This window comes from Lepus europaeus, chromosome 7 (assembly GCF_033115175.1).
Source record: "Lepus europaeus isolate LE1 chromosome 7, mLepTim1.pri, whole genome shotgun sequence".
NCBI lineage: Eukaryota > Metazoa > Chordata > Mammalia > Lagomorpha > Leporidae > Lepus > Lepus europaeus.
In genome coordinates, this window is record NC_084833.1 from 8190854 (window position 1) to 8207476 (window position 16623).

The 16623-nt window shown below is 37.8% G+C and overlaps 1 protein-coding gene across 1 annotated transcript in view; it reads left to right on the forward strand.

Moving 5' to 3' along the window:
• LOC133764140 (steroid transmembrane transporter SLC22A24) overlaps positions 1 to 16623 on the forward strand; it is a 37316-nt gene that overhangs the window by 11397 nt on the left and 9296 nt on the right. Inside the window, exons 5-6 of the mRNA XM_062197817.1 lie at positions 9476 to 9599; positions 12998 to 13113. Of these exons, the coding sequence (XP_062053801.1) occupies positions 9476 to 9599; positions 12998 to 13113 (240 nt within the window). The remainder of the gene's footprint in view (positions 1 to 9475; positions 9600 to 12997; positions 13114 to 16623) is intronic.

The window sequence follows — 16623 nt, forward strand, 5'->3', positions numbered from 1 at the left end:
GATGATTCAACCACTGATAGACCATATTTAGCCATAATGATCATTCAAATAATTCAAAATAAGTACATATCCAGAAATAACTCTCTGAAGACTCAATTCTTTGCATACAATCAGAACTTAATAGACAGTAGAGAATACAAGAGGTTACCTTAAATACAAACCAGTGTTTCCTTTGTCAGTCATCTAAGAGGGAAATAAAAACCTTCAATAGAAAAATTGCTAAATGAAATCACCCCATAACTTAGAACACTTTAACAGAGTCAGAACCAGGAAGAATAAAAAGAGCTTACAGGAACGGACTATAAAATTGACAGAAAACCACCAATTAAACATCAACCATTAAAAGGAAGTTTGCCATTTTTTAAAAATTCAAAATTAAACATCAATATATTTCCAGGTGTTTACCAGCATATAGGTATACATAGATTTTTAAAACTTCATTGCTCTAATAGATCAGAATCCAATTTTATGTTAGTATATCTGTGATATAAATGTTCAATCTTTAGAAAACCCTGTAAACAATATTTTTTAAATGAATGTTAATTTTATCACACACAAATTTCTCTTAGAGATTATGCCCTCCAATCTTTCTGTAACATGTGCATACCTTCTGCAACTTACTTAAACTTTTAGTTTTTGCCCTAAATTTTCCCTTTTAGTCTAGAGAAATATAGTCATTCTACTTTAGGACAAAAATTCGCACAAGCAATGCTCTTTCTTTATTCAAAATTTCTTTCCTTCTTAATATTCCAAATCAAAAGTACATTTTCATGCATGCAACTTCCTTATTTCTTCCTCCCATATCTACTTTACATGACTTACATTTTGAAATAATCCTTTAAAAATCTCAAGACAAACCGTTCTAATGAAAGAACTTGCAAAATTCCAACCTTAGCTATTTTCTATTTCTTAAGATTTATGTATTTATTTGTTTAAGAGGTAGATTTACAAAGAGAGGGAGAGAAAAAGAGAGAGGTCTTCCATCCACTGGTTCACTCCCCAAATGTCTTCAACAGCTGGAGCTTGGCCAATCCAAAGCCAGAAGCCAGGAGCTACCTACAGGTCTGCCATGTGAGTGCAGGGGCCCAAGCACTTGGGCCATCTTCCACTGCTTTCCCAGGCCATAAGCAGGAAACTGAATTGGAAGAGGAACAGCCAGGACACAGACTAGTACCCCTATGGAATGCCAGAGCCAGGTGGAGGCTTAACCTACTATTCCACAGTACTAGCCCCAATCTTAGTTATTTCCAAGCAGCCTTAAATTACTTTTCATATATGGAAAATTTATGAAACCCTATTTGTTAACAAACTCAGATAGTATTTTTGTAGAATTTAAGACACTAAGAGTACTTAAGTTTATATTTAGAAACATTTATCTCATTTACATTTACCCAAATTATACTTAGCAATTATATCTAGATGACTTAAGAAGCTTGGCTATTAGATAAGCATTATTATCATTTTAAATAATTTTCTTGTCACAGAAAACAATTAAAGCTAATTCATTGTACATAATGCATGGAACACAATGAGTACTGTAGCTTCATCTGAATTACTTGCTCTTAGGTCATAATTATACCTTTATGATTTCAAATAACTAACAAAGATAAGCACAACATTTCTTGACCAGCAACCAGGCACAAATGTTCATTAACAGCTTTTTAAAATGTCCTTTTTCCACATTTAAAGCACATTATCTATCAAAGATTTACTTAAGTTATGTGAACCAACAGTTACTTAAGTTATGTGATCAATACTTTTTTTTCTGAACCACTCTGTACTAGATTGTTTTGGAAGAGAAAAGGCATTCTTGCAACCAGATTTTCACTGTGTAGCTGGAGTTTTTGGAAAAGACCCAAGGCACAGGCAATTAAAGCCAAAATTGACGTATAGGATTACATCAAATTGATAAGCTTCAATACTGCAAAAGAAACATTTAGCAAAGTTAAGAGGCAACTGACAGAATGGGAGAAATTATTTGCAAACTATGCAACTAATAAAGAGATCAAGAAACTCAACAACAACAAAAAATAATGATTCAGTAAAGAAATGGGCAAAGGACTTAAATAGATATTTTTCTAAAGAGGAAATCCAAATGGCCATCAGACACATAAAAAATAATTAGGATCACTATCCATCAGAGAAGTGCATATCAAAACCATAATGAGGTTTCCCCTCACCTCAGTTAGAATGGCTTTCATGCAGAAATAAACAAACAACAAATGCTGGTGTGGAAGTGGGGAAAAAGGTACAGCCAATGTGGAAGACATTATGGATATACCTCAAAAATCTGAATATAGACCTGTCATACGACACAGTCATCCCAATTCTTGGAATTTACCCAAGGAAAATGAAATTAGCATATGAAAGAGATATCTGTTCCCTGTGTTTATTGCAGCTCAAGTCACAATAGGTAAAATATGAAACCAACCCAAATGTCCATCAAGAATGGATAAAGAAATTATAGGGTGGGACCAGAACTTTGGCACAACAGGTTAATGCCCCGGCCTGAAGCCCCAGCATCCCATATGGGCGCCAATTCTAGACTTGGCCGCTCCTCTTCTGATCCAGCTCTCTGCTATGGCTGGGAAAGCAGTAGAAGATGGCCCAAGTCCTTGAGTCCCTGCACCCATGTGGGAGACCCACAAGAAGCTCCTGGCTCCTGGCTTCAGATCAACACAGCTCTGGCCATTGTAGATATCTGGGGAGTGAACCAGCAGATGGAAGACCTCTCTGTGTCTCTACCTCTCTCCGTAACTCTTTCAAATAAATAATATAAAACTTTAAAAAGAGAGAGAGAGGCTGGTGCTGTAGCTTAACAGGCTTATCCTCCACCTTGCGGTGCTGGCACACCGGGTTCTAGTCCCAGTTGGGGTGCTGGATTCTATCCCAGTTGCCCCTCTTCCAGGCCAGCTCTCTGCAATGGCCCAGGAAGGCAGTGGAGGATGGCCCAAGTGCTTGGGCCCTGCACCCGCATGGGAGACCAGGAAAAGAACCTGGCTCCTGGCTTCGGATCAGCATGATGCACCAGCCGCAGCGGCCATTGGAGGGTGAACCAATGGCAAAAGGAAGACCTTTCTCTCTGTCTCTCTCTCTCTCTCTCACTATCCACTCTGCCTGTCAAAAAAAGAGAGAGAGAGAGGGCTCCAAGATGGTGGAATAGGGAGGGAGCTCACTGATAGTCCAGCAAAAGATAGTTTAATAAAAGTCAAGATACTATAGACCCAGGGAAGAGTTGGGGAAAAACGGCAGAGGAAACTCTTCCAGAATTGGTGGGACATGGTGGACATATGTGGAGGGCGCGGGCACCCACGGCTTGGGATCTCACCTGCCGAGTCTATGCACCAGCACTGGAAAGGGAGGTGAAGCAAAACCACAGTAGCCTGAGAAACTGGCAGAAAAGCAGCAGGAAGAGCATAGAGGAAACGATGCTTGAAACCCCATGGGAGAAAGTACACAAGCCTAACTAGAGGAGAGAAAAAAAATAAAAGTGACCAGTACAGGCACGATTCTCTCTGTCCACTCACCTTACAAAGGCAAACAGACAATAGAGCAGGTGCCATTTTGGTCATACATAACAGGTGCACCAGCTCAGGGCTGTGCCCTCCCTCAGCCAAGAAGAAAACCTGACTCTGGTGGAGAGAAATAACAGGAGACCAAGACTAGTGAATGTGTGGAGCTTATGAACCGGGACTGTAAAAAAAAAAAAAAAAAAAAAAAAAAAAAAAAAAAAAAACATAGGTTGTGTGGGAGAACTAACAGTGTGGCTGAGAGATGAGTAGTCTCGGTGGGAGACATCACAAACTCGGTAGCCCTGGCTACCTGGTAAGAGACATTGCAGGGGAATCTGAGCTTACACTGAGGACTGCACAGATCCTTTGTGTGGTCCTTGGGACAGGGCAGACAAATACTATACCCACTGGGGCTAGCACTCAGGCACTGATTGCCATCAAGGAGAAGAGCTCAGCTGAGTGGGTATATTCCCTTCTGAATTATAAGAGAGAGAGAAAGAGAGACAGAGAGAGAGAGAGAAGGTTTACCATGCCAAACCTGGGTGTGTCACCTTTGGCACACCCTTAACCCTGAAGAACTGAAAAAGCCACACCTGCTGAGAACTCAACAGAGCCATACCCACCACAAACCTCTAGAGATTCACCAAAAGCAAACAGTCCACTTAATCTAGAGTCATACTATAACGAAAAAGCCACCACAGTGAGAAAAAACAAAGGAAGAAGAAACCAAAGAATATCTCACAAAGCCAAACAAACCAAGCAAAAACCAAGGAAACAAGTATAAGGAAGACAACATGACACTCCCAAATGAACATGACACTCCAATATAAGATTATGAAGATGATGAGATAGAATAAATGCAAGATATGGGTTTCAAAAATATTATGGGCCAGCACCGCGACTCAATAGACTAATCCTTCGCCTGTGGTGCTGGCACCCCGGGTTCTAGTCCCAGTCGGGGCACCAGATTCTGCTGTATGGGATACAGTAAAGGCATTGTTAAGAAGAAAGTTTATACCAATTGGGTCCTACATCAAAATATTGGAAAGGCACCAAATAAATGAGCTATCAATTCACCTCAAGGGTCTAGAAAAACTGCAGCAAACCAGACCCAAAACTAGTAGGAGAAAAGAAATAATTAAAATTAGAGAAGAAATCAACAGAACTGAATCCAAAAAATTTAAAAAGAACTGCAAAACAAAGACCTGGTTTTTTCGAAAAGATAAACAAAATTACACACCATTGGGTCAAATGACTAACAAAGAAAAGACCCAAATCAATAAAATCTATGATGAAAAAGGGAATGTAACAACAGACACCACAGAAATAAAGAGTCATCAGAAATTACTACAAAGAGTTTTTATGCCAGCAAACAGGGAAATGTATCAGAAATGGACAGATTCCTGGACACAAACAACTTACCTATTTTGAACGAGGAAGAAATAGAAAACCTAAACAGACCCATAACCAAGACAGAAATTCAATCAGTAATAAAGGCCCCAAACAAAGAAAAGCCCAGGACCAGATGGATTCACTGCTGAATTCTACCAGACATTTAAAGAACAACTAATTCTAATTCTTCTCAAACTATGCAGAACAATCGAAAAAGAGGGAATCCTCCCAAATTCTTTCTATGAAGCCACCATCACCTTAATTCCTAAGTCAGAAAAAGATGCAGCATTGAAAGAGAATTACAGACCAATATCCCTGATGCACATAGATGCAAAAATACTCAATAAAATTCTGGCCATAAGAATGCAACAACACATCAGAAAGATCATCCACACAGACCAAGTGAGATTGATCCCTGGTATGCAGGGATGGTTCAATGTTTGCAAATCAATCAACGTGATACACCACATTAACAGACTGCAGAAGAAAAACCATATGATTCTCTCAATAGATGCAGAGAAAGCATTCGATAAAATACAACACTCTTTCATGATGAAAACTCTAAGCAAACTAGGTATGCAAGGAACATTCCTCAATACAATCAAAGCAATTTATGAATAACCGACAGCCAGCATCCTGTTGAATGGGGAAAAGTTGGAAGCATTTCCACTGAGATCTGTTACCAGACAGGGATGCCCACTCTCACCACTGCTATTCAATATAGTTCTGGAAGTTTTAGCATTAGCCATTAGGCAAGAAAAAGAAGTGAAAGGGATACAAATTTGAAGGAAGAAGTCAAACTATCCCTCTTTGCAGATGATATGATTCTTTATGTAGAGGATCCAAAGAACTCTATTAAGAGACTATTGGAACTCATCGAAGAGTTTGGCAAAGTAGCAGGATATAAAATCAATGCAAAAAATCAACAGCCTTTGTATACACGGCAATGCCATGGCTGAGAAAGAACTTGTAAGATCAATTCCATTCACAATAGCCACAAAAATAATCAAATACCTCGGATAAACTTAACCAAGGTTGACAAAAATCTCTAAGATGAGAATTAAAAAATCTTAAAGAAAGAAATAGAAGAGGATACCCAAAAATGGAAAAAATCTTCCATGCTCATGGATTGGTTGAATCAATATCATCATAATGTCCGTTTTCCCAAAAGCAATTTATAGAGTCAATGCAATACCAATCAAACTACCAAGACATTCTTCTCAGATCTGGAAAAAATTATGCTGAAATTCATACTGAGGCACTGGAGACCTCAAATAGCTAAAGCAATATTGTACAACAAAACAAATCCAGAGGCACCACAACACCAGATTTCAGGACATACTACAGGGCAGTTGTAATCAACACAGCATGGTACTGGTACAGAAGCAGATGGATAGACCAATGGAACAGAATAGAAACACCAGAAATCAATCCAAACATCTACAGCCAACTTATATTCTATCAAGGATCTAAAACCAATTTTTGGAGCAAGGACACTGTCTTGATTAGCCCTGTCCTGACTCTCAAGGAACAACTTAATATTTTATTCCTTTAGTATCTTTTTGTTTTACTTAATAACACTGGTTTTGGCCGGCGCCGTGGCTTAACAGGCTAATCCTCCACCTTGCGGCACCGACACACCGGGTTCTAGTCCCAGTTGGGGCGCCAGATTCTATCCCGGTTGCCCCTCTTCCAGGCCAGCTCTCTACTATGGCCCGGGAAAGCAGTGGAGGATGGCCCAAGTGCTTGGGCCCTGCACCGGCATGGGAGACCAGGAGAAGCACCTGGCTCCTGGCTTCAGATCAGCATGATGCGCCAGCCGCAGCGGCGGCCATTGGAGGGTGAACCAACGGCAAAAAGGAAGACCTTTCTCTCTGTCTCTCTCTCTCACTATCCACTCTGCCTGTCAAAAAAAATATACCATTAGTTTAACTCTTCAATTAACACACAATTATTCTTAGGGCTTTAAAATTAGCTGAAAAGTGATCCCTGTTAAATGTAAGAGTAGGAATAAGAGAGGGAGGAGATGTACAGTGCAGCACATGCTCAATCAGACTTACCCCTAAGGGTAGAGTTAGAAATGTGCCAGAGAATTGCAATTCAACCCCATCAAGGGGGCATGTACCAATGCCACCTCACTAGTCAAAGTGATCAGTTTCAGTTCACAATTGATCATAATGATAGGATTAAAAGTCAAAGGGATCACATAAACAAGACTAGTGTCTGCTGATACCAACAGATAGAATTAAAAAGGAGAGAACGATCCAACATGGGAAGCGGGATACACAGCAGACTCATAGAATGGCAGGTGTTCTAAACAGAACTCTGGCCTCAGAATCAGCCCTTAAGGTATTCCTAGCTGACTTAAAAGCCCATGAGAATATTTCAGGCATGGAAAGCCAAAACACTCTGGCAAAAAAATGACCTGAATGAAAGATCTATGTGAATGAGATCCCAGCGGAAAGAATGGGCCATCAAAGAAGGAGGTACCTTTCTCTGAAGGGAGGAGAGAACTTCCACTTTGACTATGACCTTGTCTAAATAAGATCGGAGTTGGCGAACTCAAGAGGCTTCTGTAGCCTTGGCAGCTCATGACAAGAGCCTCAGGTGATTCCTGATGTCATAAATAAAGAGTGTCAATTGTTAAATCAACAGCAGGAATCACTGTGCTTTCTCAGAGACCCATGTAGGATCTCTGCCTTAATGTGTTGTATTATGTGAATTAATGGTATAACTAGTACTCAAACAGTACTTTATACTTGTGTATCTATGTGGGTGCAAACTGTTGAAATCTTTACTTAGTATATAATAAATTGATCTTCTGTATATAAAGAGAATTGAAAATGAATCTTGATGTGAATGAAATGGGAGAGGGAGCAGGAGATGGGATGGTTGTGGGTGGGAGGGAGGTTATGGGGGGAAAAATACACTATAATCCAAAAGTTGTACTTTGAAAATTTATATTTATAAATAAAAGTTTAAAAAAAGAAAAAAAAGAAATTATGGGGTATATACACCATGAAATACTACACAGTTGTAAAAAAAAAAAAAGAACATGAAAGCCTGTCATTGGCAACAAAATGGATGAAATTGGAAAACTTCATACTTAGTGAAATAAGCCAGTCCCAAAAGACAATACCATATGTTCTCTTTGATCTGTGATAATAGAGCACCTAAAAGGTAATCTATAGAAGTGAAATTGATATTTGAGATGCAATGACTTTGAGCAGCCCTTGTCTCTACTGTTAAGGAGCAGTTTTTCCCATATTATTTTGTTAAACTCTTTACTTAGTATAGAGTTGATCATATGTGTAAGAAAATTAGAAAACACTAAGGAAAGAAATTTAAGAAGACATCAAGAAATGGTAAGACCTCCCATGTTGATGGATTTGAAGAATTTGCATTATCTAAGTGTCCATATTATTCTAAGTTATTCACAGATTCAATGCAATCACCATCGAACTACTAATAACACTCATCACAAAATTAGAAAAACAATAATAAAATTAATATAAAATACAAAAACCCTGAACGGCCAATAAATAGTGAATATTAAGAACACAACTGGATACATCACAATACAGGATTTCAAAACATACTATGGCTCTATTGTAACCGAAGTCTCATGTTACTGACATAAAACAGACTTATAGATCAAATGGAACAGAACTTTAATATGTATAGGTAATTTATTATTTTGAGGAAATTGTCTTCTAGTCCTAAAAGTTCAAGTTTTTTAAGTATTTTTTGTCATGAAAGGATGTTGATTTTATCACTTTTCTGCCTTTTCTGCCTTTCATTCGGTTACTGTGTTATATTACATTGATCAATGTGTGTATATTTTTATTGTTTGTGTATTGAACCATCCTTGCACTCCAGAATAAATCCCACTTAGTTTTGGAGCATAGCACTTTTAATTTGCTGTCTATTTCAGTTCTCTAGTCTTTTGTTTATGATTGATGCATCATTCATCAGGAATACTGGTCTATAGTGTTCTTTTTTGTGGTGTCAGAGAGACCATATGGTATTTTTTTACAACTGGCTTATTTCACTATGTATGATGCTGTCCAGTTGCATCAGAATAGGAAAGTCATAAAGACAGAAAGCAGATAGATGACCCCTAGAAGTAAAGAAGGAAGGACTATGGAGAGATTGTTAACATGTATAGGATCATTTTTAGAGGATGATGAGAATTTTCTGGAATCATGGAGTGGTGATTTTGCAAAACTTTGTGATTATTGTTTAAACCACTGACCTGTGTCCTTTGAAATTATTAATTTTGTGATATATAAGTAATATCTTAATAACAAACATGTTAACTCAGACCAGTGACTTATATCATTGCTCATTCCTCACTGTTTTCTAAGCTTACTTAAACACATGGTGATGATCAGATATATCCCTCCCCTTAGGAAGTCAGTCCAATGGAGGAGGCAGGTTTGATTAGAAGTTACCTTACTAGAATTTGTAATGCTTGTATTAAATGGAAGAGGAAAGGAACTTCAACTTAAAGCTAAGTGACAATTAAACAATTGAGTGTTAATTGGTCCTTTGTTGTGTTCTTTCATCAGAAGGCTGGTAGAGTCTGCTCGGTGGCTGATTACCACCAATCAGCTAGATGAAGGCACAAAGGCACTTAGAAGGGCTGCACGCATCAATGGAAAAAAGAATGCTGGAGAGATCCTGACCATTGAGGTGATCTGGAAAGGGGAGTTGGTTACTGGGATAAAATGCCATGAACTCACAATCACCCTAGTCTGGGTTCCTGGAAACACTGCAAGCCCAGAATTAGAATTCTGTGAGTGAGGTGTTACAACTCTGTTCTGATTCCCTGTGGATTCATCATGTGCAAAGGAGGATTAGGAATTAGTTGATAAAAAGGAAAAGGAAAAGCATTTCTGACAGCAAACTTATTGGTAGAGGCACAACAAATAGATATCCTCATATCAACTCTGAAAGTAAATACCTTGTAGAATAAAATGTGCATAAGGGAAAAAAAACAAAGATTATATCCTCAGGCTCCAAATGATTTCAATACTCTGACATGATAAATGAATTGCAACATGCCAAATGTCCCCAGAAAACCTTATTTCGTTATAACTCACGTTAAAAGTCTACAATCTGGCCGGCACCGTGGCTTAACAGGCTAATCCTCCACCTTGCGGTGCCGGCACTCCAGGTTCTAGTCCCGGTCGGGGCACCGGATTCTATCCCGGTTGTTCCTCTTCCAGGCCAGCTCTCTGCTATGGCCCGGGAGTGCAGTGGAGGATGGCCCAAGTCCTTGGGCCCTGCACTCGCATGGGAGACCAGGAGAAGCACCTGGCTCCTGGCTTCGGATCAGCGAGATGCGCCGGCCGCAGCGGCCATTGGAGGGTGAACCAACGGCAAAAAGGAAGACCTTTCTCTCTGTTTCTCTCTATATATCCACTCTGCCTGTCAAAAAAAAAAAAGTCTACAATCTTAACATTAAAATGAGGTTCACATGTGGATGAGACACATGTAGTTCTCTAACTATAACATATTTGTGTTTGTAGATCTTTAGAACTGAAAAGACAAACCACCTGTCCTCAAGACATCTAACAATCTAACAAGCAATGAAAATACAAGCATGGAATAGCCACTGTAGACATCTGTAGTCCAAATAGGGGAGAGATGTGAGACTGTGAGACACAAAGGAGCCCAGACTAGTTATAAAATCCTGTTGGGCAAATGTTAACTATTCCTTGAGTAGGTCTCAAGGCATGGAAAATGAGAGAAATGTGACTAAGCTATATCCCCCTGACTCCTAGATACAATCTCTGGAATGTGGTTCCTATTTCATTAGAGACAAAAAGTTTGCAGCTGCATGGTGTTCGCAGGGAGTTTCCCACCAGCAGCATTTGGGGAACACATGACCCTTTCATTTTGCATTCTTATTTTCAGTCAACTTGGCAGTATTTCTTTTGATAAGTATTTCTCAGAACCTGTGTGGATCTCCTATGATTCTCATTGTTGTTTATTTTATTAAGCAAAGTTCACCCTAACAAATACCTTTGAGATAAGTTTGTATCTACCTTGGTTTCCTGCTGAGATGACTGAGAGGCATTGCATCTAAGTACCTGCTTGATTGAGAGGCACATTCTTAATTTCTTTAAAGGGCCCTTTATTTCTGAATTATACACTGACCCTTTGATGTTTTCTATGAGAGCTTGATAAAAACCATGTATGAGGTGATGGATATGTTAATTGCCTTGAAATTAACCACATTTCACATGGTATTCTATCAGTAAGTCCTGTCACTGTGGGTCCATTAAAAATTAAGTGAAACTTTTTTTAAAGAGAAACACCATACATTCACATGCTGGACTTTATCAATTGCTAGGGTTTATCTCCACACCATGTTTTCTTGACAGCACTTCAAAGCCAATTCTAAATGTTAGCTTCATTTGCCATTTGGAAAGTCTGAGAAATAGAAGGACAATTCAAAACATTAATGGAAAGTACATATTATGAAAAAGAAATTATGCCTGAATTTCAAAAAATGTTTGCTCCAAAGTAAACTTATCTTTTAATCTCATTTTTTCATGAGAGTTTGAAGTAGAAACTTAAGTTTCCTGAAGAAGCTCTTATTATTTCTCTTTACTCTCAATTTTTTCCTCAGTTTCTCTTTATCCCTTGCTTTTATTATTAGCAATATGAAGAAATCAAGAGACATCAATACTTGGATTGGAAATTTTCTTAGCTGAAAGCCAAGTTCATGAAGTCCATGTCATGTTTTCCACCTAACTAGAGTTAATGATCTTGTTAAATTTTTGCCGTATTTTTTAAAGATTTATTTTTATTTATTTGAAAGACAGAGTTTCAGAGAGAGGTAGAGAGAGAGAAAGAGGTCTTCCATCCACTGGTTCACTCCCTAGATGGCTACAAAGGCCAGAGCTGTGCCCATCTGAAGCAAGAATCCAGGAGCTTCCTCAGGGTCTCCCATGTGAGTGCAGTGATCCAAGGACTTGGACCATCTTCCACTGCTTTCCCAGGCCACAGCAGAGAGCTAGAATGGAAGAGGAGCATTCTTCCAATAAATGGATATGGGATGTCTTTCCACATATTTGTGCCTTCAGTTTCTTTCTTTCATCAATGTTTCATTATTTTCACTGTAAAAATATTTCAAATAGAAAGTTAAATTTATTTCTGTATACTTTTCCTAGCTACTGCCCATGGGACTACTTTTATCACTTGTTTTTCAGTAAGATTTTTTGCTGTATAAAATTGCTTTGATTTTTACATGTTGATTTTATATCTGTGAACAGGAAATTAACTATCTCCTTTCTAATTTATAGCTTTTTATTTCTTTATTTTTGCTAATTGCTATGGCCAAAACAGTCTTATTCTAATAAGGGAAGGACAAGTCTCTCTTGCTCAGTGGATAGGACAGAAATCTTGAAACCTGGAGCAAGTTCCCTTTGGCTTTTCCCTTTATAATATATATTTTTTTTCTTTTTTTTAATTTTGACAGGCAGAATTAGACAGTGAGAGAGAGAGAGAGAGAGAGAGAGAGAGAGAGAGAGAGAGAGGTCTTCCTTTTTTCCATTGGTTCACCCCCCAAGTGGCTGCTATGGCACGCTGCACCAACCTGAAGCCAGGAGCCAGGTGCTTCCTCCTGGTCTCCCTTGCGGGTGCAAGGCCCAAGGACCTGGGCCATCCTCCACTGCCTTCCTGGGCCACAGCAGAGAGCTGGCCTGGAAGAGGGGCAACTGGGACAGAACCAGTGCCCCAACCGGGACTAGAACCCAGGGTGCCAGCACCACAGGTGGAGGATTAGCCTAGTGAGCCATGACGCCAGCCTATAATATATATCTTTTAATCAATGCCTTTTGCCCCTTATGAGTTCAATATTTAGACAGGCTTTTTTCTTATACAATTCCTCTGAGGTCCTATCTCTCATGATACATTTTGTAACATTCCACACAAGAGATAGATTACTTATAGTCCACACACCTCACTAATCAGAAGTGTCCATGAACATAGTAAACATCATTTCTATCTCATTCTCTGAGACTCACCATTATGCCTTACTGACATCTCATAAATGCTTGTTGTTGCTTTTATTGTTGAAGTTCGTGAGATCCGCCATGCAGGAGGAGCTGAACAAAGCCCAGACCAAAACTTCAGTTATTCAGTTGCTCCGTGCACCCAAACTGCGCATGAGAATCTGCTTCTTGGGCTTTGTAAGGTGAGTTCCATTGGTTGATGATTAAATTTCAAATATTGGAGATGCAGATGACTTTATTCTTTCAAAAATATTAGCAGAATTTTTGGTGATAAGTGAATACGTAAGAGAAAAGAAAGTGATATAAAGGATTTGTTTTAAAGTGCCACAATTTAGGATAGCCTAACAGTGTAAGATTCACCTAACCTAACTGTGCTGCATATTCCAGCACAGTGTGTATCACTGGAGAGTAGCATGAAGAGAGGCTTTAGCATAAAATATACTTTCACCTTTTGAAATGTTTTACAGACAGAAAACTTAAAGAAGTGAAAAACACAAATCTTAAGTATTCATCTATATCATATTTTAATGTCTTTAGTATTTTACTTGTTTAACACTGCCACATTCACTTAAAATGTAGACATTATATACATCCACATGTATACTATTTTATCTTGAAAAGAGACATTAATATCAAAGTGAGAGATTCATTACAATGATCATAACATAGCAAAAGAAGAGTATATTGTCATTTACATGGTATGATTTAGTGACCCAGTATTTATAACTAAATACCAAATGATATGGCATCAACACAATTTTTATACTAGATACATATCAGATAGATAGATAGATAGATAGATAGATATTACCATCCACAAATAGGAGAAAGCATGTGATATTCTCAGGAGAGGAATAGTTGGGTCATATTGAAAATTCATTTTTAGTTTTCTGTGGAATCCCACTCTGCTTTCTGTAATATTTGTACTAAATGATATTCCCATGAACAGTGTATCAGGATACCTTTTTCTCTAAAATCTTAGCAGAATCTGTTATTTGTTAATTTTCAGATGATAGCCATTCTAACTAGAGTGAGGTAATACCTCATTGTGGTTTGTATTTGCATTTCCCTGATGGCTAGTGATCTTGGGCATTTGTTCATGTATCTGTTGGTCATTTGTAATTCACTCTTTGAAAATTTCTTGTTTATATCCTTTGCTCATTTCTTAATTGGTTTATTTGTTTTTTTGGTTTTGAGTCTGTTGAGATCTTTATACATTCTGGATATTAATCCTTTATTGAATGTATAGTTTGCAAATATTTTCTCTCATTTTGTCAGTTGCCTCTTCACTTTGCTGTTTCTCTTCCTGTGCAGAAGCTTCTTAGCTTGATGTAATCCCATGAGCCTATTTTTCCTTTCATTCTCTGTGCTACTGAGGTATTATACAAGAAATCTTTGCCTAGACAAATATATTGTAGCACTTTCCTTATGTTTTCCTCTAGTATATTAATGATTTCATATCTTTAATTTAGATTTTTGATCCACTGTGAGTTTATTTTTGGTTACTCCATAAGGTAAGGGTCTTGTTTCAAACTTCTGTGTGTGGGAATCCAATTTTCATATCACATTTATTGAAGAGACTGTCATTTCTCCAGGGATCAATTTTAGACCACTTATCAAAGATTAGTTGCACTGCTTTCCCAGGCCACAGCAGTGAGCTGGATTGGAAGTGGGATATCCTGGACTCAAATTGACACCCATATGGGATGCCAGAGCTATAGGCAGCAGCTTTACCTGCTATGCCACAGTGCTGCCCCCCGCAACAGTCTCTTAAGTGCAGTCTTTGGTCCCCCTCTATGAAGGATCATATCATCTGCAAACAGTAATAATCTTACTTCTTCCTCTTCAATAACTATCCCTTTGATTTCTTTTTCTTGCCTAATGGCTCTGGTTAAAACTTCCATAATTATAATAATCATAGTGAGGGTGGGTATCCTTGTCTGGTTTCAGACAAGCTTTCAACTTTCCTCAGGTCAATATAATGCTGACTGTGGGTCTGTCATGTACTGCCTTGATTTTGCTGGGATATGTTCCTTCTATATCGAGTTTTTTAATGTTTTTACAAAGAAAGGATGTTATATTTTATTAAATGCTTTGTCTACATCTATTGAAAGAATCATATGATTTTTATCCTTCATTTTATTGATGTGATGCGTCATGTTTATTGATTTCTGTATGTTGAACCATCCCTGCATGCATAAGATTAATCCCATTTGGTCATTGTGGATGTCTTTTTTGTTGTTATTGGATTCAATTTTCCAGTATTCTGTTGAGGATTCTTGCATCTATGTTTATCAGGGATATTGGTCTGTAGTTCTCCTTATTGCTTTATCTGTCTCTAGCTTTGGAATTAACATAATGCTGTCCTCACAGAATGAGTTTGGAACTGTTCCCTCCCTTTCGATTGTTTTGAATAGTTTAATAAGAATTGGTGTTAGTTCTTTCTTATTAGTCAAATTCAGCAGTGAAATCATCAAGTTCTGGGCTTTTCTTAGTTGGGAGGCTCTTCATTATGCATTCAATCTGAGTTTTATTATTGGTCTATTCGGATTTTCTATCTTCGTGCCTCATTTGAAGTAAATTATGTGCCCATAAATCTATCCAATTTTCTAAATTTTCCAATTTGTTGACATATAGTGGTTTGTAATAATTACTAATGGTTTTTTGGTATTTCTGTGGTATCATTTATAACATGTCCTTTTTCATCTCTGATGTTATTGAGTTGTCTCCCTTTTTCTGGTTAGTTGGCCCAACAGTTTATTATTTTTGCTTATTTTTTCAGAAAACAACTCTTCATTTAACTGATCTTTTGTAGGTTTTTATTTCTATTTTATTTCTTTATTCTCTAATTTCTATTCTTTCTTTCCTTCTACTAATTTTGGGTTTAGCTTGTTCTTATTTTCCTATGTCTTTGAGATGTGTTGTTAGATCATTTATTTGAAGCCATTCCAGTTTCTTAATGTAGCACTAATTACTAGAAATTCCTGTTAACACTGCTTTCCTGTATCTCCAATGTTTTGATATGTTGTGCTTTCAATTCAATTTGTTTCAAGAAATTTTTTTTATTCATTGTTAATTTCCAGCTTCATTTCACTATGGTCAAAAAATATGCATGATATGATTTCAATTTTGTTCAACTTGCTGACACTTGTTCTATCCTGGAGAATGTTCAATGCACTGATGAAGAGAATGTTGTCTCTGCAGTGGTCAGGCAAAATGTTCTGTAGATACCTATTAGGTCCATTTGGTCTATAGTGTAGAATAGCTCTGGTTTTTTGTTTGTTTGTTTTTGGTCTGGTTGATCTGTACATTGATGAATGTGAGGTGTTGAAGTCCTCTATTATGTTTGTATTAGAGCTTATGTCTCCCTTTAGATCCATTAACATTTGTGTTATGAAACTGGGTGCCCTGACATTGAGTGCATATAAATTTATGATAGGCACATGTTTTGTTGAATTGACCACTTAATCATTACATAATGACCTTCTTTGTGTCTTTTAAGAGTTGTTGTTTTAAAGTCTAATCTGTCTGATGAGTATAGCTACTCCTGCTGCTTTTGTTTTTTATTTTCATTTGCATCAAATATCTTTTTCCATGCTTCCACTTTCAGTCTGTGTGTATCTTGATTGGTGAAGTTGTTTCTTGTAGGTAGCATATAGATGGGTCTTATTTTTTAATCCATTCAGCCAGTC